The 21,274-nt window shown below is 32.9% G+C and overlaps 1 protein-coding gene and 1 long non-coding RNA gene across 3 annotated transcripts; both read left to right on the top strand.

Moving 5' to 3' along the window:
• Window positions 1-1,172: 1,172 nt before the first annotated feature.
• LOC134238881 (uncharacterized) lies at window positions 1,173-4,387 on the top strand. The gene is made up of 2 exons (XR_009986111.1): window positions 1,173-1,969; window positions 3,158-4,387. It is a non-coding gene; the product is annotated as an uncharacterized LOC134238881 (long non-coding RNA).
• Window positions 4,388-13,556: 9,169 nt separating this feature from the next.
• LOC134238884 (receptor-type tyrosine-protein phosphatase alpha-like) lies at window positions 13,557-21,030 on the top strand. 2 transcript variants are annotated; one of them, XM_062720998.1, is made up of 15 exons: window positions 13,557-13,676; window positions 14,527-14,700; window positions 14,787-14,981; window positions 15,574-15,738; window positions 15,831-15,899; window positions 16,009-16,161; window positions 16,263-16,558; window positions 16,718-16,805; window positions 17,066-17,142; window positions 17,227-17,263; window positions 18,153-18,253; window positions 19,292-19,408; window positions 19,732-19,892; window positions 20,575-20,710; window positions 20,896-21,030. In XM_062720998.1, exons 1-15 carry the CDS (start codon window positions 13,628-13,630, stop codon window positions 20,998-21,000), a joined length of 1,923 nt encoding a protein of 640 aa, XP_062576982.1. In that variant the 5' UTR covers window positions 13,557-13,627; the 3' UTR covers window positions 21,001-21,030. The 2 variants fall into 2 exon arrangements, with proteins under 2 accessions (XP_062576982.1, XP_062576983.1); XM_062720999.1 differs by lacking the exon at window positions 16,009-16,161.
• Window positions 21,031-21,274: the final 244 nt, after the last annotated feature.

The raw sequence follows: 21,274 nt of genomic DNA, 5'->3' as shown, positions 1-21,274 counted from the left end.
TTCTTACCGATTTTGTGCACGCGATTTCTCAAAAACGGCTCGATGGAATTCCATGAAACTTTCAGGACTTATGTTACATAACTTCAACCTTATGCATTTTTTTCCGATTTGATGACGTCACTTCCGGTTTGGAGATATTGTCGATTTTATGATTTTTGAAGGGTCAGGTTGTCTCCAGATTTTCTCAATAATGGCTAAAGATAGAAACATGAAACTTTCAGGTATGAGAGACCAAAGTCTGTAGATATGTATAACGTATTTCATTTTTATCAGAAGTGCCGCACGTCGGCGTTCGCTATGGCCCGAAAATAGACTTATCACGAATTTCAAAATTTTTAACACTTTTTCGAAGCTATCTTTTTACCTAGAAATATTTTGTTAAGGTAGGATTCTTCTCATATTTCTAATATTTAAAAATTAATGAAATTTTCACAAAATGAAGATGACAATACCAGTAAGTGATAGTATCAGTGAAATAAAATTTGACCGTTTTATATTAGAGGCAAGGTCAGGTCAAGGTCATTATCTTTTTCCTTGACATTAAGAATAAAAAATAACTGTTGCCAATCATGTGATACCTACTTTTATTTGAAAAGTTTAATAATTGTTCTTTTTGCATAAAAACATATTACTTTTTTTTTTTTGTCATTCATATTTTTTATTTCTGTCATTAAATGCATCATACAAGCATTACAAAGTTACAATATAGTGGAAAAAGGCAAATATTTATACATAATAGACATAAAGTGCTTCAATTGAACAATTTTTTAAAAAAGTACAATAATATTTATTACTTTTCTGTATCTTATCTTCACTGACTGAGAAATGTTTTCAAAAATTCCCAACTTTGCTTGATCATGTCTGCTTTTTTATAAGAAAGAGAATAGGAGGAAAAAAGCTCTATAGTTTTATAATATTTAAGTACTTCCAAAAAAGCAAGAAAAGAGGGCGTTATATTTTTCCATTTACAATGCATTATATATTGCTTTGCAATTTGTAATATTATTGACAATAATATGTTTTATGCATACATATGTAATTTACCATTTTCTGTGGTTAGAATGTAGTGATTTTAGTATATTTCATGTATATATCAGGTTTCAGAGCTAGGACGTTATGTAATGCATAGTCTCAGGTTTTGGGGCTTTGCGTTGATTAGTTGTGAGCTAACGTCGGATATACCACGTGATTGTTATCGCTGGTGGATGCTGCAAGTGTTTGTACACACCATTTTTTGTAGAAAAACATAACGATTTCGGATTATTCATCTTGATCAATGCTTAATAATCAGTGGATTAGTAGTACATACGACTTTATGCACAGTATGTAAGTGATGATATTTCGGATTCGCTTTGTGACTGTTTTTCGACTCCATCGGAGCCTGGGTACATGCGGGGTGTTTCAAAATGGCGGACATGACGAGGATTGTGCCAATCGGCCATTCGTACATTAGAAGGATGGACAAGTATATGAAAGACAAGATGTGAAAAAAAAAATCTTTGTTTTGACCTAAATTATAAATAGATTCTCACTGTTGATCCGTGGCCAAGGTGGGTTAAACGTTGAGGGTTTGGCGAAATCGTGAACACTATGTACTTTCTCCACAGCCCCTGACATTAGCCTTTTTCAAATCGGAGGTAACGAACTTTCCTTCGACCCCCCACGAAGATTGTAAGGTATATTTCTTTTACTTCCTGATTCATGGTACGAGTGTGAAACATGTAATTTTATGCAACTTCTCCGACGGGACCCTCACAACTTACCACCGGGATGCAACAATGTTGTTATTGAGATTAATCAGCTTAGAAACTCTGTGTCTGAATCCTTACCATACACTGTGTGTGTCATTTTGGAAACACCGGGGTTTTGGGACTAACCTACAGTACCTGAGGGAGTTCACCTACGTACAAAATCATGCATGCAGTACCAATCCAGTACCTATGGTCAATGGTCAATCAAAGATGCTGTGGTCAACACTTGCAGGAGGCTAAGGCCAGTATAAATTAATTTGAAGTTTGATATAATGACATACATGATATATGAGCATAAATCTTGGAAATGAATAGATGCATATGTATAGGACAAGAGTCAAATATCTAGTAAGATATTTAGAAAGATGTCTATTCGAAACACTCAAGTATTATTATATCTTTCCTTAAGATATATATAACTTCATGAAAACCTGCAGAACATAATGTCAAAATTTTCCATGCTAATGTCTCAAAGTTATTGTTCGCAGGGTAAACTTACAGTATACATATGTCAAAATTTTCCATGTTAATTGCTGTATTATTATACTATTAAAGTTATTGGTTCGCAATGTGAACTAGCAGTATACATGATGTCAAAGTTTTCCATGTTGCTGCATCAAAGTTATTGGTTTGCAATGTGAACTAGCAGTATACATGATGTCAAAGTTTTCCATGTTACTGTCTCAAAGTTATTGGTTCGCAATGTGAACTAGCAGCATACATGACGTCAAAGTTTTCCATGTTGCTGTATCAAAGTTTTTAGTTCGCTATGTGAACTAGCAGTATACATGATGTCAAAGTTTTCCATGTTACTGTCTCAAAGTTATTGGTTTGCAGTGTGAACTAGCAGTATACATGATGTCAAAGTTTTCCATGTTACTGTTTCAAAGTTATTGGTTCACAATGTAATCTAGCAGCATACATGATGTCAAAGTTTTCCATGTTGCTGTATCAAAGTTTTTAGTTCGCTATGTGAACTAGCAGTATACATGATGTCAAAGTTTTCCATTTTACTGTCTCAAAGTTATTGGTTCACAATGTGAACTAGCAGTATACATGATGTCAAAGTTTTCCAGGTTGCTGTATCAAAGTTGGTTCTCAGTGAGTACTGGGTAAGTCATGTGGCTGTCTCAAGGTATAACTAAACTGTTATCTATTCAATACAAGATCAAAAGCAAGGCATGTTTTTTTTTCTTTTATAAAGACTTGATTTATCAGTAAAATATAACAGTTATGAAGCCACTGTTGTTGAAATCTTCATCATTTTATTATCAAAGTACATGCAATTATGAAAGGTCATTACCTAAAATGTTGGTGATACCTTTCATCATAACAGCAGAAAATTCATGAAGTAGTTCGCTTAAAATATATAGTCATAAATTATATTCTAGATAGAATTCTTTCAGCTTCAATCCTGCCGAAGAGACGCCCAGCCACAGACGAAACCTGGAGAAGAGGAAAGAGTCTAAAAAATCAGAGTGAAGTGTCAAAACTGGTGGAGCATCCATCCGTGCAGATTGATAATGAAAACAAGCAGACAAAATTCTAAAGTAACAAGGTAGTCGCGGAACCCTCTTAAGATGCTACAAGCAACATATCAGAAATACTCAATCAGTTATTAAGTTCAGGCGAGCCAGCAACCCCCAAAACAGCATATTGACATTGATGGGATTCCGCTCGGTGCAACAGTAGCACAACGCATTAAACAAAAAATCTGGGAAAATCAGTATTTAGATTTGCGTGTGCTGCTGCAGCAGCGAGAGGATCCAGTATTTTGGGGGGTCTTTGACTTCCAACACCAGTCAACCCAAATAAATTAAGTGAATTTCTAGTTCATTATGATAGATCTCTTTCAACTTAATTAGTGCAGAGTTTTAAATAGGATTTTCGCCTGGGTTGTGTTTGCAGACCCCATCATATCCAATATGTTGAGTAATCATAAATCAGCAAGGGAGAACCAAAATATTATCAATGATCACATAGAAACAGGTCTGAAAAAGGGAATTGATGGACCATTACCTGCACCCCCATTAGATCACTTTGTTGTATCACCCCTACTGCGGCTTTAAACTTAGTGTCAAAAGGTAATTCAAATAATTTTGGAATAATTCATGACCTCTTTTTTCTAAAAGACCAGTCTGTGAATGCCAACATCTGCTGTACACTGTGATTGGATTGTTAATGTTGGAAGTTTGGTTAAAAAATTTAGTCAATATATTTTAAGAGCAAAGTCTGACATCAAAGAAGCCTATAGAATAGTTCCAATTCACCCTCTAGATCACCATCTATTAGGTTTTCATTGGGAAAATTCATTTTTAATATTATGATATATGGTAACCAATGTGAGCAAGTAGCAGTTGTCAAACTTTGAAACATTAAGTTATGCACTACAGTGGACAATGGAAATAATTTTAAAGCAGCAGGGGTCTCTCATATCGTCGACGATTTTTTTGTGGGCCCACCAAATTCATCAAAGTGTAGGTATGTTCTAGCCAGTATTTTATTCTCATGTAGGCAAATTTAAAAGTGCAAAAAGGTCTCATTGAAAGAATTACAGTCAGCACATAAGTCTTCTTTACTTCGCATGTGGGGTAGCTAGTAGTACCTGGTAGAGCCTTTTTAAGGCGTTTAATCATTCTCACTTGTTGTTTCGATGATTTTAAATGATATGCTAAGATAGAGGGGAAGCGAGAGCTGACTTAGCTACCTGGTCATATTTCCTGGTCATATACCATAAATCATTTTCATGGAAAATCTGTCTTCCTGAATAAAGAATTGATGTCCTCAGAATATCTAAATTTGCAAACTGATGCCGCAGGGTCACACAGTTTTGCTGTAGTTTTGGGTTCAAAATGGTTTGCGGATAGATGGCCTGATGCCCTTATACAATGTCAAAAATGCATCAAAGAACTTTTTCCAATTGCTATTACATTTACAATTATGTGGGCACAAGCTTCAAAACAAAAAAAAACAAAAAAAACAAAAAAAACAAAACAAAAAAAAAAAAGAAGACTTTTCTTATTTGACAATAAGGCAGTAGTAGAAGGCATAAATAAACAGTCATCTGGTGAACATAACCTCATGAAATTATTATGTCGGCTTGTACTAATGGCAATACAGTGCAATAATCACTTAAGAGCTAACCATGCTTCAATAAAATCTAATGTACTCGCTGACAGACTCGGAACATTATTCACCAAGCACATTGGCATCACAAGTTTCGGCCATCTAATTTTTCCAAAAATTCTGAATTTGCAATACCCATCTAAGAATTTTTCTTTTTTTTTGGTTCAGAAATTGTTAAAAAGGGTGTCAAAAATCATGCCAAAGAACAGCCTCAAGACTCCAAATAACAAGGGAAATTCGGAGGGAAATTCCTACAAAAGTTATAGAAGCTATATGTCTTACAAGGTCTACTTGGAATAACCGAATTCTTTTAAGAGCATTAGATTGGGAGAATTATTTGTCAGGACACTGCAATCTATGAATCAAGTGTTTTTAAGGTCAAACATACATTTTGAAACTGGGAAAGGAAAATTGAAAATTGTAAGTTTAATTTTATGTCACACACAAAAACTAGCAATCTGGTCAGTCAGTTACCATCTACCTAGAGGCCCAGTCTGAAAAAGATCTCTGTCCTGTGTTTCCCCTTTTTGAGTATATGTGCCAATTTAAACATTCAAAGGGGACCCCTTTTTCAATTAATTGATGGCACTCCAGTTTCACAGTCATTGGTTTCAAAACATTTAGGTCCAAGTATTACATTCATGGGTTTGAATAAAAAATTTACAAAGGTTATGCTTTTTGTATTGGGGCAGCTACTCATGCAGCTAGGTTGGGTTCTTCGAAAAATGCAATTCAACGTATGGGTAGATGGAAATCTGATGCAGTCAAGAGATATATAAGTACAGGATCCTTTACTCTTTCTCTCCAGTAGTTTGTTTTTTTTGTGTTTTTTCTCCTCAATTCATTGAATTGATAAGGTATAGTCTACTACCCTCTCCTAATGATAACAGTACAGCACAAAACATCTGCTTATAAAGGTCATCCTGCAATCAATTTTGTATTGGTCAAATTAATCTTGTCATCTTCATGTAGGCTGTCCCTTAATTAACTATAAATGGGTCAGATTATGCCTGTCAGGTTCATGTAGGTATACCCGTTGTCCTAAGATAAGCTGTAAATGGGTCAGATTATGTTGGTTGGTTCATGTAGGTTGTCCCCAGTTAAGCTTTCAATGGGTCAGATTATGTTGGTTGTGGTCTTGTAGGTTTCCACAGATAAGCTGTAAATGGGTCAGATTATGTCTGACATGTTCATGTAGGTTGCCCCCAGATAAGCTGTAAATGGGTCAGATTATGTCTGACATGTTCGTGTAGGTTGTCCCTAGCTAAGCTGTAAATGGGTCAGATTATGTCTGATATGTTCATGTAAGTTGTCCCTAGATAAGCTGTAAATGGGTCAGATTATGTCTGACATGTTCATGAAGGTTGTCCTTAGGTCAGATTAAGATGGTTCAGATGAGGTCTGTCATCCCCTTCCCCCTACAATTTATTACCATAGAGTTACCTTCAGTCATCTGCAATGGATGATTAGAGAGTAAATAACAAATTGGAGCATGAAATAAAGGACTCAGCATTTGTAATGTTTACTGCAAATCATTTGTATAGACTAATTTACTGTTTGCAATGTAATTAATTAATTGTAATTAACCATTGCCGATATGTTGTTTTATTACATCAATACAGTAGAGACTCGCTATTACGGTGACGGTTTTATACGATAGAACGCTTATTACGTTGTAAATTCAAAGCACAAATCCAAAAAAAATGTACAAATATTTTAAACTTTTGTACTAGAAATATTGTTTATCATGATTTATATAAATGCAATTAAAATGTGGTAAGTTACAGGGGTTTACTGGCCATCATTTATTATTCAGAGCGAGAATCTTTTCTTAAACATATATATTAAGATTATTATGGTTTTTCTCCTATGTTGTCCATGTACGTGGGTTGTTTCCCTTGGGTGGCGGAAAATCCAATGTAGTTGGATTTTTGGTGGCCTATTGTTTGTTGCCACCTTATTTTTCAGCTTAAATGTTTGATATATTTGTGTTTTTTGAGTATTGTCATGATGTTATTTTAAAGTTTTGGGAGATCCATAACAAGGTGTAGATACAAATTGTAGAAAGTCATAGGATCTCCCAAATTTCATGTGTTTCATTTGTGTCATTAATAAATGACATATTTACAACAATACTCATTCTTGGTTTTCATTCAATCTGAAAAATAACAGAGCTGCGGGAAACTTGGTTTTAAATTTGCACCATTATCATATGGAAGGCATAATGTAATATTATTGACAATAATATGTTTTATGCATACATATGTAATTTACCATTTTCTGTGGTTAGAATGTAGTGATTTTAGTATATTTCATGTATATATCAGGTTTCAGAGCTAGGACGTTATGTAATGCATAGTCTCAGGTTTTGGGGCTTTGCGTTGATTAGTTGTGAGCTAACGTCGGATATACCACGTGATTGTTATCGCTGGTGGATGCTGCAAGTGTTTGTACACACCATTTTTTGTAGAAAAACATACCCTCCACCTCCCCGTACAACCGTCCCTAAGGTTAAACTTTACTTTGGGATGTATTTTGATAATTTCTTTTGTTTGGTGGCCTATTGTTTGTTGCCACCTTATTTTTCAGCTTAAATGTTTGATATATTTGTGTTTTTTGAGTATTGTCATGATGTTATTTTAAAGTTTTGGGAGATCCATAACAAGGTGTAGATACAAATTGTAGAAAGTCATAGGATCTCCCAAATTTCATGTGTTTCATTTGTGTCATTAATAAATGACATATTTACAACAATACTCATTCTTGGTTTTCATTCAATCTGAAAAATAACAGAGCTGCGGGAAACTTGGTTTTAAATTTGCACCATTATCATATGGAAGGCATAAAGAATGATTATGTTCAACGATCTGAAAGCAGTTTTACTACAACTATTATATCCAAATATTATTTCTTCAGGTGTAAATTCAATTATTAAACCACACGTGTTACGAAGTTTATCTCTTAAATTAGACCATAAAGTAATTGAAAAAGGACACAAACATATTAGATGGATAAGTGTTTCTTTAGTATCATGACAAAAGGAACAAAGTTCTGTTTCAGCTAATTTACATTTCATAAGTTTGCTATTTGTAAAAAATATCTGATGTAAAAGCTTAAACTGAAAGCATCGAAGTTTAGTGTCCTCTGTTATTAAATAGGGTAAAGAGAATGAATTTTTCCATTTATTTTCAGGAATATGTATTGAAAGTTTTTCCTCCCATTTTCTTAAAGCCATTGAAGGGGACTCTGCTATCTTTTCAACAAAAAAATGATAAAAGTATTTTGTGACTTTAACGTTTCTTTGAAGTTTTAAAATATTTTCACTTTTAATTTCATTCAGCTTTTGATGATTTCTAATTATTTGCTTCCAATGTTTAGGGATTGCTGATAGTAATCCGGTATATTCCACGAAATTTGTATTTAACATGTATTTATTATTAAATTGGTTAAAATTCATGAAATCGCCATTTTCCGTAATTAAATCATTGATGAAAAATATGCCATTGGTAATCCATTTTCGCGTAAACACATTTTTTTTTCCGACTTTGATATCATTATTTAGCCATAGTGGTTGACTAAGAATTTCGCAAGGGGCTGTGGTAGAGTTTTGACTAGCCTTTCCCCAAGATATTAATACACTTTTCCAGAATGGATTAAATTTACTTGTAATGGTTTCTAAACCTTTATTTCTAAAATACCACATTTTGTCGTTTCCGAATTTTTGTGTCGTGTCTGAGAGCAAGAGTTTCCAAGGCGAATGAATATTAGGGTCAAGTACTTTCTTGACCCATGATATTTTCAAGGCTTGGCAGAAAGATGCTAGATGAGGAACCTTAAGCCCTCCGTTTTCTGTTGAATTATATAGAACGTTGCGCTTGATCTTGTCTGGTTTGCCTTCCCAGATAAATTCAAAAAACATATTTTGAAGTTTCTTTAAAAAATCTGAAGGTGGGTCTGGAAGAACAGTAAAAAGTTGAACAAAAATTGGTAAAACCGGAGTTTTGAGCACAGTGACTTTTCCGATCAATGTGAGGTTTCTAAAAGACCAGTCATTGATAAGCTTTTTGGCAGCTTGTAACTTTTCCTCATAATTATCATAAGTGATATCCGGTTTGTTTAAGTCAAAAGTTATACCTAAGAGTTTAAATTTACCGTCATGGTTCCACATTATTTTTTCTTTTGTCTTAATCTCTTGACCACAGCCCCTTTTTGCACCAATCCATAAAGCTTGTGTTTTTTCGAAATTGGGTTTTAGCCCGGAGCAAGCAGCAAAGGAGTTTATGCATTTTAGTGCTAAGTTCAGGGATTTTTCATCATCTTAGAGCGCTAGAGAAGTATCGTCTGCATATTGGCTAACAAGGTATTCTGAATCTTTAATGTTTATTCCCTTAATGTCGGGATTATTACATATTACTTTATCGGGTCTATAACATGATATTACCTAATTTACATAAATAATTTAACTTAACTGGATATTGGCTAATCCGAATTTTGTCTGTTTTTCTTAATTTTTTAGGATATATCAGTTATTTTCATATGCTTCCTATATTCAACTTTTTCTTATTTTTACATATAATAAAGTAGTCTTATAAATGTACAAAATGATACAAAAACAAAAAGTTTTGATCGTTTATAAAGAGAGAAAAAATACTTTTTATGGATTTTTGGCTCAAATCTGCACTTTGATAGGAAGCGTTTAAAAGCTAATAAAGTTCTAGTTTGTTTGAAAAATCATATTTATTCGATATATTTTGAATGTTTAGTCCCTCATCATTAATCTAAGTTACATTTGAAAATTTCTCCAAGACTTCGATTGTGTAAAAATTATAACTAAATTCATTGTTCTATCATAATTTTGAGAGGCAGAAAAGAAGATATTTTCATACGCCGCCACTCCGCCAAAAATATAGTCCCTGCTAGTTTTCAAACGCAATTTACCATTTCTAGTTAAAGTTGTACAATTGTGATGAGGAAAGAAAAATAGGGTCTTTTACATTCCTTACACCTCAATATATAAGACATATAAGCAAATATACTTTGAATGTTTCATCCAGTCAGAAACCAGAGAAGAATCCTACCTTAAGACATATAGAACAAAAGAAGTGTAGAATTCCTAGGTCTTTCAAATGATATCTCGAAAAAGGGGCTGGCCTCTAAAATTAGGGGCCTAGAGGGGCCGAAACTTTTTTCTTTATATCTCAAAATCTATATAGAATTTGTAATACGTCAAAGAAGCAAAGTTGTTCAAAAGGTCAAGCTAAATCTATTGGCGTCAATATTTCAGGTGACGTCACTTCCGGCCAAACCGGAAGTAGTCGGAAAATGCGTATTTTTGCCGTTCTTGACAAGTTTTTGGGTAACAAATATCTCTGGTAGCATAAAAATTAATTTTCCGTCCGTCGTCGTCACTTTCGGTCAAACCGGAAGTAGCAAAAAATGGCTTAGTTTTGCGCATTAATTAACATAGCTTTAGAGGATTCAAGCTATTTTTGGGCGTTATTTCGCATTTTTGTTAAAAATAAAATCTTCTTCCGGTCAAACAGGATGGAAAACCTACTCGTTGCTTTGCAACGAGCTTTGCTCTAGTTCTTCATCTTCTTCTTCCTGGGTACTTTTTTCTCCGGGAGTGATCTTGTAAACTACACATCCGACTTAGGTAAAACCTTTTTAGGGTCAGTAGGCATGTTATGTAGATTTGCGGAACGAAGGTCATTTTGCGCGCACGTGCTTGCAAGAGCATGCACGTGAACACGTGAAATGACCGATTTGATTGATATGGGCGTAACTTTTTACATTTTGATGAAATGCTTTGAAACTCATAATATAAGGATATATTAGTAGCATAGACAATACGACATGGTCAAAATAGCAAGATCTCACGCGCATGCACGTGCGCTTCGCTCTGATTGGCTGAAACTTAAGTCTCAATATCTTTCTTGTTTTTTGACAAAATCCTTTGAAATTTTGCACGTAGCCATGCATTAGGATATCATACAACTTGATATAAAGCAATTATCATGAAAACACGTGCATGCACCTGCGCTGCAATCTAATTGGCTTAAACTTTAAATAGCTATAACTCCCTTGGTGTTCAACCAAACAGGTAGGGATTTGGAACATAGATAAATATAATGGACTTCTATAAGAAGGTATGGTACCTATGCATATGCATACACGTGCGTGTACGTGCGCTGCAATCTGATTGGCTTAAACTTTTAAAAGCTATAACTCCCTTGGTTTTCAACCAAACAGGGTGGAATTTAGAACATAGATAGATGTAATGGACTTCTACAAGAAGGTATGGTCACCATGCTCATGTATGCACATGTGTGCACGTGAAATGAGTAAAATCAAAAATACACTTGATTGAGCGTATTTTTTTTAATAATTTTGGATTCAATACTTTGATATTAATATATTGAAATATATAGATTGTGTAGACAAGATGATATGGTCATTATGCACATGCATTCACATGTGTACGCGTGAAATGCTAAAATTTGAATGAACTTGGTACACTTCTGGGTAGACGTTGTTAAAGTCTCAAATGCATAGAGTTTGTCTTATTTAATGAAGCTTACAAGGAATATGGCACCAAATGGGAGTTGGGGAGCGTTTGGGGAACATCTGTAACGGTCCCCGTTACAATTAGCACTAGTTAAAGATTGTATTTGCTGTCGATTATAGAATTTGCGAAATTATAACTGTAATCGAGACTGTTGATATCCTTGATTCATCAACATGCTAACCATTAAAATGACATCTACATGCTTATCTATATACTTATACCATGTTTACAATTTTATATTTTTGTTAATTTTTTTTATATCGATCATTGTTAGTTATCTTAGTTTTTTTTTTTTTATAAACATAAAGAGTAAAAGATGAAGGTAACGAGCAGCCATCGATCATCGATCAGAGAAAAATCTATAAACAATACAGATATATACTAGTATGTTAAGAGTACTTGGAACAAGGTCCCCATGAAATTTCAGAGATTGGAAGAGGTGCCTACGAGTAGTAGGCATCCCCTGCTGACCGGTCACACCCGCAGCAATATACAGGTAGGTTATTACGCTTCGTGTTTAATGATTTTTTTTATTGTTAACACATTCCCTCAAAATTCCCTGAAATAATTTAGACAGTACAAATATTTACATTGAACGAGAAGTAAGCTAAGTTCCCATTATACTTGAAGCACCTGAAGATAATTTATAGAGTATGTCAGTCTGTTTACTGAGAATACATGGTATAAATGAACATTCCTTATAAAGCATTTTTTTTGTCTTTTGGATTAATTATCATGTATTATCCCTTTTTAGATACACATTCAATGCACAAAATTTTAACAATTTTTCAACACATTGGTTTGTATGTTTGTAATTTTGATTTGTAGTTTTTTTTTACCGACCATTGTTTGTTATCGTCAGTTTTACATTTACACGTTGCTGTGATTTCCCTAAGAAACAGGAAATATATTAATATTGTTTTGAAATCAACCATCGTGCAAGGAAACGGATAGGAGGAATTTATATTGCATAAAATAAACCAGGCACAACCTAGTACGTCATCACTTTAATTTATTAAATTTATTTAATTAGAACATTATTAGTTAGAGTTTTTCCCATGAGAGTTTATGAATATTTACAATAAGATGTATATCTAAGTGAAAGTACTGAAGGATTCCTTATATAAGAACGAGAATAAGAATAAACATTTTCAAAGTTCGATATAAATTTGATTTTTATATAGTATTTTCAATATTAACATCTTATTGTTGAAGTAATCCAATTTAAAGCATAATGATTAAATATTTGATACCTTTTTGCTTAAGAATATATACATTATGTCAACTGTCTTAATTGATGACAAGATTCATAACCACAGCATTTCCTTCAAAACCAATCATTAAAATGACTTAATTTATTTTTTATAACAAATCAAAAATATTGGTTGTATAATGTGACGTGAAAGAATTTAGAGAGACATATGCAAGCAAAATATTTTCACTAAGAAACTAAGCTAGTAGGAAAAGTAAAAAAAAGGGGGTAAATCTGGGCATTATGTATTCTCGGTAAGTTTGTATCTTCTCATTTCAATAACATCATTGGCACGATAAAGAACCATCACGGCTCAAAGGTCTTGAATGCGAAGTGTATAAACAAAATCTGAAACTCCTCATTGGCAAACGATGACGTCTCTTTAGGTGTGATAAAATCCAGAATAGGGTGTCAAACGAGGTACAATCAACAACTGAATCAATACTTTTACTGGAAACAACCAAATTAACTTATCTAATGATGTTACAGAAATGCCCAGGATCCTACAGTACTAATGGGAGAGGCTAGAGATTTAGTAGTGCACCAAGGACGAAGGAAACATGCCATAAGAGTTTGTTGAGAGGCCGATCAAAGGTTTTTCCATTTTGATTCCTAAATAATAATTAAAATCGATATTAAACATTGCAACAACAATTGCAATTTTCAACCATCATTGGTTTTACTGTCCCTAAGAAGGAATTGATAGACTTTTCTTCGAATTAATATTCATTTATCTTTTTAAGGATCAGCTAATTTTGTAACTTAGATATGAACTGACTCGATTTGAAATGTCTATGTCTGTAAATTTTGTTTTCACGAGCAGGATTGTATGTGCATATATTTTTTAAAGCCCTTTAGTGCAAAGCAATATTTGTTACAGGAAATGTAAATAATACGGAAACGAAATGCCATGTTTTTCTTGCTGCAGAAATGGAGATGAATGTTTTTCTTTACATTTTTATAACACATCACGTTTATGGTGAGTTAATATAACTGTTGAGTTTTTATAATTATTCAAATATAAATGACTATGCTGCAAAGGTTGATTATATTTGAATTTTTTACTCTTGAACAGGAGATGTACTAACGTCCTTCTTTTCTAGTCTCTTATTTGTGCAATTGAAAATTAGTATATATACATGTACATGTAATATTTCGTAGAATGAGACAACTGAAAAATGTTTACATACCTTGCAGTGAATTTGTACTCGAATGTGCATTTTGCCTTTCAAAAAATATACAAGAATAGTTCAATTGTAAACCAAAAATGTTAGTCCTTGTGAATATTACTATGTTATTTCTTAACTGGAATTTAATATGGACAGCTTAGTTTATTGTTTATCAAAAAAAAAAAAATAATAATAATAAAGTTAAATTGCAATGTAAATAATTTACAATATTTAAGATATACCAAAATATGCAAACAGGTATACATTTGATGTTGATTGGGAATCAAAATATTGCTTTCTTTAGTTGAAATCATGGGAATAATCTTGCAACTGTTGCAGAAAAGAAATACATGCATGTAACACACATTATATTCATATTTTTTCTTGCAATATCCGCAATTTTATTTATCAAACTAACAACAAAGCTTTATTTTTTAAATTTTTATATATAAATATTGCTAAAAATGTAGGAATAAGTACTTTTAATATTGTTCTATTTATATATGGCATTGTATGTTCCGATGTTTGAATAGTTACTGCACAAAAAAATTATACTCCGGGGCAATGAAGAATTGGTGAACGGTAGTAGTTTAATGGAATAAAAGAGATATATATGCATAAGATTTTAGTTTTGCAATGAGTTAGTAATTAACATTGCAGGGAAGGCTTTAAATGCAACACAGAGTAGCGTATGGTTAATGAGGGAACCCGGGGATGCCATAGATGGAAATACAAAGACGTATTCCCTCACAAAAAACCAAACAAAACAGTTCTGGAGGGTTAGATTAGATAAAGTGTACAATATTTCTCAAGTGTTCGTCCGCATCAGAGGAGGTTAGTACTAGTACACTGAAAATGTTCTGGAAATTGAATTTTGGATTATTGAGGCATATTACATGAATAAGCTTTATTATTTTCAGCCAACACAAAGAAAATGTTCCATTTATACATCAGCAACGACACGGGCACTTCCAATGAAACGCTTTGTAATGAATTTAGTTTCAACAATACCATAATCAACGAAGAATACATCAGAAATCGAGGAAAACTTCAAGGAAACACTTTAACCTTACAAAGGGATGGAGAGATCAGACTTTTTGAGTTTAGACCCTTAGGTAATCTATTGTCAAAAAATTACCTGCAACAGTCCAATATGATATTTAGTTTTGTTAAACATCAGATTTAAAATCTCACTTGACTATAACTTTTACAAAATACTCTTAAGCTTTTTCTTGGTAATTTTCTGTTCTTTTTTTTTTTTTTTTTTTTGTTACTTTTAAATCTCTAGCACATTTTGATCTGCTGATAGCCAGAATTCATACAAATGCAAATTAGTTGAAGAAGTGAATAAGTTAGAAGACCCCAAATGCTTTCTTGTTTCATTATCAAGATAATCTTTTATTGTATAGGCAGATAAATAATGTCAAATAAAAAAACCCACAATGCTCATGAGAACATTTCAATAAAAACTTAGTATTCAAAGAAGTTCAAATATCGTTTTGGCTATTGTGATATACAAATCAATATCATTTCGGAAGGAAAACAGCATGCTCTTGACTCTCTAAATCGTGAATACACATCAAAGCAAAAAAGTTCAACTCTTGTACAAGTATAAATATTTCATGTTCGACGTTTTCAAAATAGGCAGTTATATACTAGCTATGACTAGCCTCTCTTTAGCATAATATGATATTTCATTTATTACAGTAATAAACACTTGGAGTGTACTTGACGTCATATCAGGCAAAATTGTAGACTGTATTCAAAACGCCTCGTTAGACGTAGTTAGCACCACGCCAAACTACGATGTAAAAAAGCAGTGTCCTGTTTGTGAATCACAGATTTTCCCAAAATTGTGCAATGAAATGAAAGGTAAAATGTTTTTCTTTAAGGATATAAGGGATATTATTTGCTTTCAACTACTATGTGCTTCCTCAATTCAGTGCTTTTTTCTGGTTTTATAGAAACGAGACAGAAGATTCAATCAAATATTTCATTGAGTACATCAAGAAAAATTAAAAATGCATATCATGGTATGATATATATCAACCTGAATTTTAACTATTTTTTAAAAAAATTAAATTAAATTGGATGTTGGATAGTATTTCAAAATTGATACTGTATTACATTTATATAATTTAGATGCCAGCTGTGACGAAAAATATTCGACTTCTAAATGTGGAAATTGTGTTGACACATGTACTACATGCCATGAAGAACTGAACTGCACATACTGTAATTCAACCATGCTTGAAAAGATATGCGAGAAAAGATGCCAATCTCTATGTTCAAATAGTAGGTGACTTAGCATGTGTTAACAATTACATAAGGATAAAATATAAAGGTAAGCATTCTTGGGCATCAACAGTTTCAAACAATTTCTTTTATCTTTTTAGACGAAATTTGGATCACCATCCTGATTGTGTGTGGAAGTTCGTTTGGATGTATTTTAATATTGGGTTTTGCTTTATTCCTCAAGTTAAAGTTAAAATTCAAGAAACAGAATGAAAAAAGCTATGACGTCATCGTTCTCGAGGAAATCCATCACAGTGTTCCAGATCTTCTGAACTTTGAGTTAGAGGAAGAGGAAGTAGAATACTGCAATATGACGTCATACCGCGTGCCCATAGATACCTTTATACAGGACGTAGCACGGAAGAAAACTTACAACACATTCATAGAAGAATTTCAGGTACACCACAGTGTCAGACTGTTTTTGATACTAGTAGTTAGTTTTATTATTTAAAGTTGTTTAAACATGTTTTGGCAAATAGAAGTATCTGTTATCAGAGATTCAAGAATATGGGATGTATACGTGTCTAATTGCATATGAATCGCTCTTTATTTTTAGTCGCTACCAAATGGATTGACAGATGCTTACACAGAGGCTTTGAAATGGACAAATATGTCTAAAAATAGATATAGAAAAGTTTATCCCTGTAAGTTTCTTGTAGTGTATGTGCACACTTTGAGATATTTGTAAACACGAAAAAGCACATGCTTGAAATATAGACAGTTCTATATCTACGGGAATTCTTTTGTGATCAAAAATTATTTGAAATATGCATTTGATGGAGATGGTTTTCAATATCTGTTCTCATAAAATAATTATCATGAATCCTTTATAATCTTCAGTACAAGTGTAATAGATTACGGAAAACTCACCTAGAAGGATTTATGTTTACTTTCTATTTTGTAGATGACTACTCGAGAGTAATTCTGGACCCGACTGAAAGTTTTGTCAAAACAGATTATATAAATGCATCATACATCAATGTAAGTTTCCAATCACAGTATTATACACGGTTAAGTTTAAGATCTTAGTCTGCGTATTAATAATTATTTATTTTATAATTGTAGGGATACGACAGGGAGAACGCCTACATTGCTGCACAAGGTAATCTTCAGTTTCAATTCAAAAGCGGTATTCAAATCAAACTTCCGACGCAGGTGTTTGTAGACGGGACCCCTTCACTCTGTATTTCAAGAATAAGATGTTTTATACAAGTGACTCTTTGCTATTATAATTGATACCATTTTCTCTTTAATATCAATAAGTTTGTTTTGATTTTAAAAAGGGGTTGACTTTATTGTAATTTGTGTCAATTCTAATATTTTGTATACACCATAGATACATGTTTTCATTTTTTGAAAAAGTCAAAGAATCCTTGCGTTAAAAACGCCTTGTGAAGAAGAGGTGTACTCAAGTACCTCTAACCTTACATGTATATAAAAGAACGTTTTTTTACCAATTATTTTAATTTTTTATTTAGTTTTTGTCTGTCACTTACTGTATGGTATTTTTGGATATATATTTTTCGTAATCCATTTTTCACCTTTTGTACAAAAATATTTAGTGATTAGGGTCAAATTGCGTCATACAAACCCCTTTTTACATTTTGTAAAATACAGTTCCTTTTCTATATTGTTTATTGTACAGATCCTACGTGAATTTTTATAAAGTTCTTTTGCTAGCACTTTGTGTTAGAATTGCAAATGACTTTTAATTTCACATTTAATGTTACTCGGGACTTTTTATATATTTATGTCAAGTCTTTGCTTTGAGTTTTCGTGAGAAAGGGTCTTTTATTATAAATGTAATGTCATCCAGCTCCTTTTCATTACATTTTTTCCTATTATGCAGTTCTCTTTTTTTCTCTTTACCGTAAAAGTCTTTCTTTTATCGATACGGATCACTTTTATACGCTGTGTTACCGGTATGTGTTTTGTTATTTTTTTATTATTTTTTTTTTTAAAACGTTCTTTTTCACCATATGTATTTTTAGGTCCGTTTTCTTCTGATACACTGAAGGACTTTTGGGTGATGATCTGGCAGAATAACTGTACAAGAGTGGTGATGCTGACCAATATATACGAGGGTGAAAAGGTTTGAGAAACTCGTCATTTTATCTGTCAATTTATAAGACAGAATTTCGTTAAAATCCAGTAGGATTGGTTTTGAAAGATTTTGAATGAAACATGATTTAATGAATATTCATTTGATGTGGATAAAAAATGTACAAAGAAATGTGAATAAGTCAAAAATGTAAATAATATAAGCTGATACACATTTTGAGTATTTAATGGCTTTTCACAAATTAAGAAAATGAGAAACGTTTTGTACAAATTGTGTAAATAAAATGGAAATCTTCTAAATCATCTACTTTTTAAAAGGAAAAAAATCATCAAATTAGAAGACATGCTCACTTTATACAACCCCTCAGGTGGTAAAATAAAATCAAATTATCAAAGAAAACTGTTTTTTAAATGGAAGTTTCACATGGAAACTTTCACATCTTCTAGCTAATTCTCAGCAAAATTACATTGTCAAAAACAACCTGAATCAAAGGATGCCGGAGTTCCTCATAGAAGTAGAAAACACTTGTTGTGGCCTTCTACTCAACATTTTGATATTTTGATATATTTACATAATTTGTTAATCAACAACAAAACAGGGGGGGGGGTAATTTAAATTTGTATGTCAAATCTCTGTGTCGTATACTGACTGCCTTGTATCATATCAGTTGAAATATATTTGATTTCTACTAAATACTAGATAGGTCGTTGTATTGTTGCATCTTCGTTACATTTGGCTGTGTATTCTTTTTAGCGCTTTTGGCGGAAAGCAATATCCGCAAATTCAAGTACAACGCTGAATGTCTCGCATATACGTGTATATCCACGCTAACCTGTTCAAAATCCAATTTCCGCCAAATATTGTACGCGCTAAATATAATACATTTATAGGAAATTGTTCATGGTGGACAGATGGATGTTTACTCCTCCTAGGCCTCTTATCCTACCTGTGGGTTTTCTAAGAGTCCGTATACTGATTGGTATTGTTTGTACACTGTATATCTTTTTGTGATAAATCGCTGTTCCTTATCTTCATTTCCAATCAAACAATCAGATGTTTTATTTACAGATATCCTGTCTGAGATATTGGCCACACACTGAGGACTACATTGGACCGTTTCACATCAAAGTAGAAAGACAGGACAGTTACAGGGACTATACAATAAGACAGCTTGTTGTTACCAAGGTCAGCATTCACAGTAATTTTGATGCAAATTACCCCCCCCCCCTTTGGATGATTCTCTGCCAAGTTGTCAAATGTGTTATTTTGATGCTGATTTTAAATAATCAGCAAATTCATCTGATTTCAGACGCTAAGAATTGTGTTTTTTTTTTTTGGGCAGATACATGTAATAAATTTATGATACACACAGTTTCTAATTAATAATTTCAAAAACTCATTATTTGAATTGTAAATCATGAATAAAAACTTATGTAGATTGAAATTGCTATTGACAACAAGAACATACATATATTACGTGATAAAAAGAGACCAATTATTTTAATCAGGAAACTGAACATCAAGAGAGACCGATGCGCATCAGTCACTTTCACTTTACCGCATGGCACGAAACAAGAGTACCAGAGTGTGAGGACTCTATCCTGTGTTTTAGAAACCTTGTTAAATGTGGACTTTCGTCATCAGACGGACCTATACTTGTCCACTGCAGGTAAACTTAAAAGCTTCGTTTTTTCAGGTATAAAATTATTATATAGCAATGTATGTTATCAGTCCTCTTTTCTGACATAAATGGAAATAACGAATTGTAGTTTTGACCTTGAATACTATACGTTATCTCCATATATTTCATTCGAGCTCAAAGTCCATTGAACAAAAAGATTAGGAGCAGATCAAACATGATATCTTAAACATTAGAGGCCGGATCAGGTGTCGTGGAGGAGTAAATATCCCTCTGCAGTAGTAAAAAACAATAAAGTTTTATGATAAATGTGAAATCCAACTTTCATGTGTTCTTTGTTCGATGCTATGACACTTTCAGCAAATACATTCTATTATTAAGTCAAATACTGACTTGACTGACGTATTTTATAATAACTGTCAGGTCATTATCAGTATACTGAGTTGTCCACGGTTGGTTCCTATTTTATCATGACAAGGAGCACACGGCGGGTGCGACCAGTCAACAGGGGATGCTATTTTTACAATGGCACATAACGCAACCTAGGTCTTTGATGTTTAAGAGATCTGAATTTGTTCTGCTCCTCTATTTAATGTTGTATTCTAAGGAGCTTGAATACTTGTCGATCCGTCAATATACAATTCCCATCTAAGGTAGAGATGAACCATTCTTACCCACATAAAATAATAATTTCCTTAAATTCTTTTAACAGTGCAGGTATAGGACGCACTGGGACCTTCATAGCTCTGGATTATCTCCTGGAGGAGAGTTTGGATAGAAAAGATCTTGATGTCATTAACTGCGTGTCTGCACTTCGTCAACAAAGAGGATTTGCAGTTCAGACTTGTGTAAGTAATTGTTTTGCTCTAATGTTATGACACAATGAATATGTCTTTTGTTACTTTTTATTACGTACTTATGAAATTTTCCTTGTATTATTGAAATGACTTTTGAGTTTGAATACTATTTGTTATCTCAATGTATTTCATAGTTCAGTGGATTCAATGTTATCACATTTAATGTTTTATTGCAGGAGGAATATATTTTCCTTCACGAAGCACTTGTGAAATATTTCTTGAAACATCGTCTGATGACCGCCGCTCACCATCTTCCGTTGCAGAGTGTATCATTAATTTAGTAGAATTTACAAGAGCATTAAAAATTCTACTGGCATATTTATTTACTCAAAACAAGAATATTGTTTTCGGTTTAAACTAAACATTAAGATATATCAATGACGGTAAATCGATGGGAAACATGATTTCAATAATTAATTTCTTTTACTTATATCGTACGATCCGATATGCAAGAACACATTCAGATAAGTTTATAAACGTGAAAGGCTATTGAAGGTAAAGTTGATAATGCAAAGATATCAGCGATCTCGTAAACCCCAACATTTCAACAATCTC

This window comes from Saccostrea cucullata, unplaced genomic scaffold (genome assembly GCF_032062105.1).
Source record: "Saccostrea cucullata isolate Sc308-1 unplaced genomic scaffold, CSIRO_AGI_Scuc_v1 ctg729, whole genome shotgun sequence".
NCBI classification, from domain to species: domain Eukaryota; kingdom Metazoa; phylum Mollusca; class Bivalvia; order Ostreida; family Ostreidae; genus Saccostrea; species Saccostrea cuccullata.
The sequence above is the reverse complement of the archived record's forward strand: the minus strand, read 5'-3'. Positions and strand labels throughout refer to the sequence as shown.

What these genes read in the sequence shown, in the direction of transcription:
- LOC134238884 (XM_062720998.1), top strand. Translation starts at nt 13,628, where the DNA reads ATGGAGATGAATGTTTTTCTTTACATTTTTATAACACATCACGTTTAT. An exon ending in ATATAGAAAAGTTTATCCCT is followed by an intron (nt 16,806 to 17,065) that starts GTAAGTTTCTTG and finishes TCTATTTTGTAG; the next exon opens with ATGACTACTCGAGAGTAATT. An exon ending in ATATATACGAGGGTGAAAAG is followed by an intron (nt 18,254 to 19,291) that starts GTTTGAGAAACT and finishes TTTTATTTACAG; the next exon opens with ATATCCTGTCTGAGATATTG.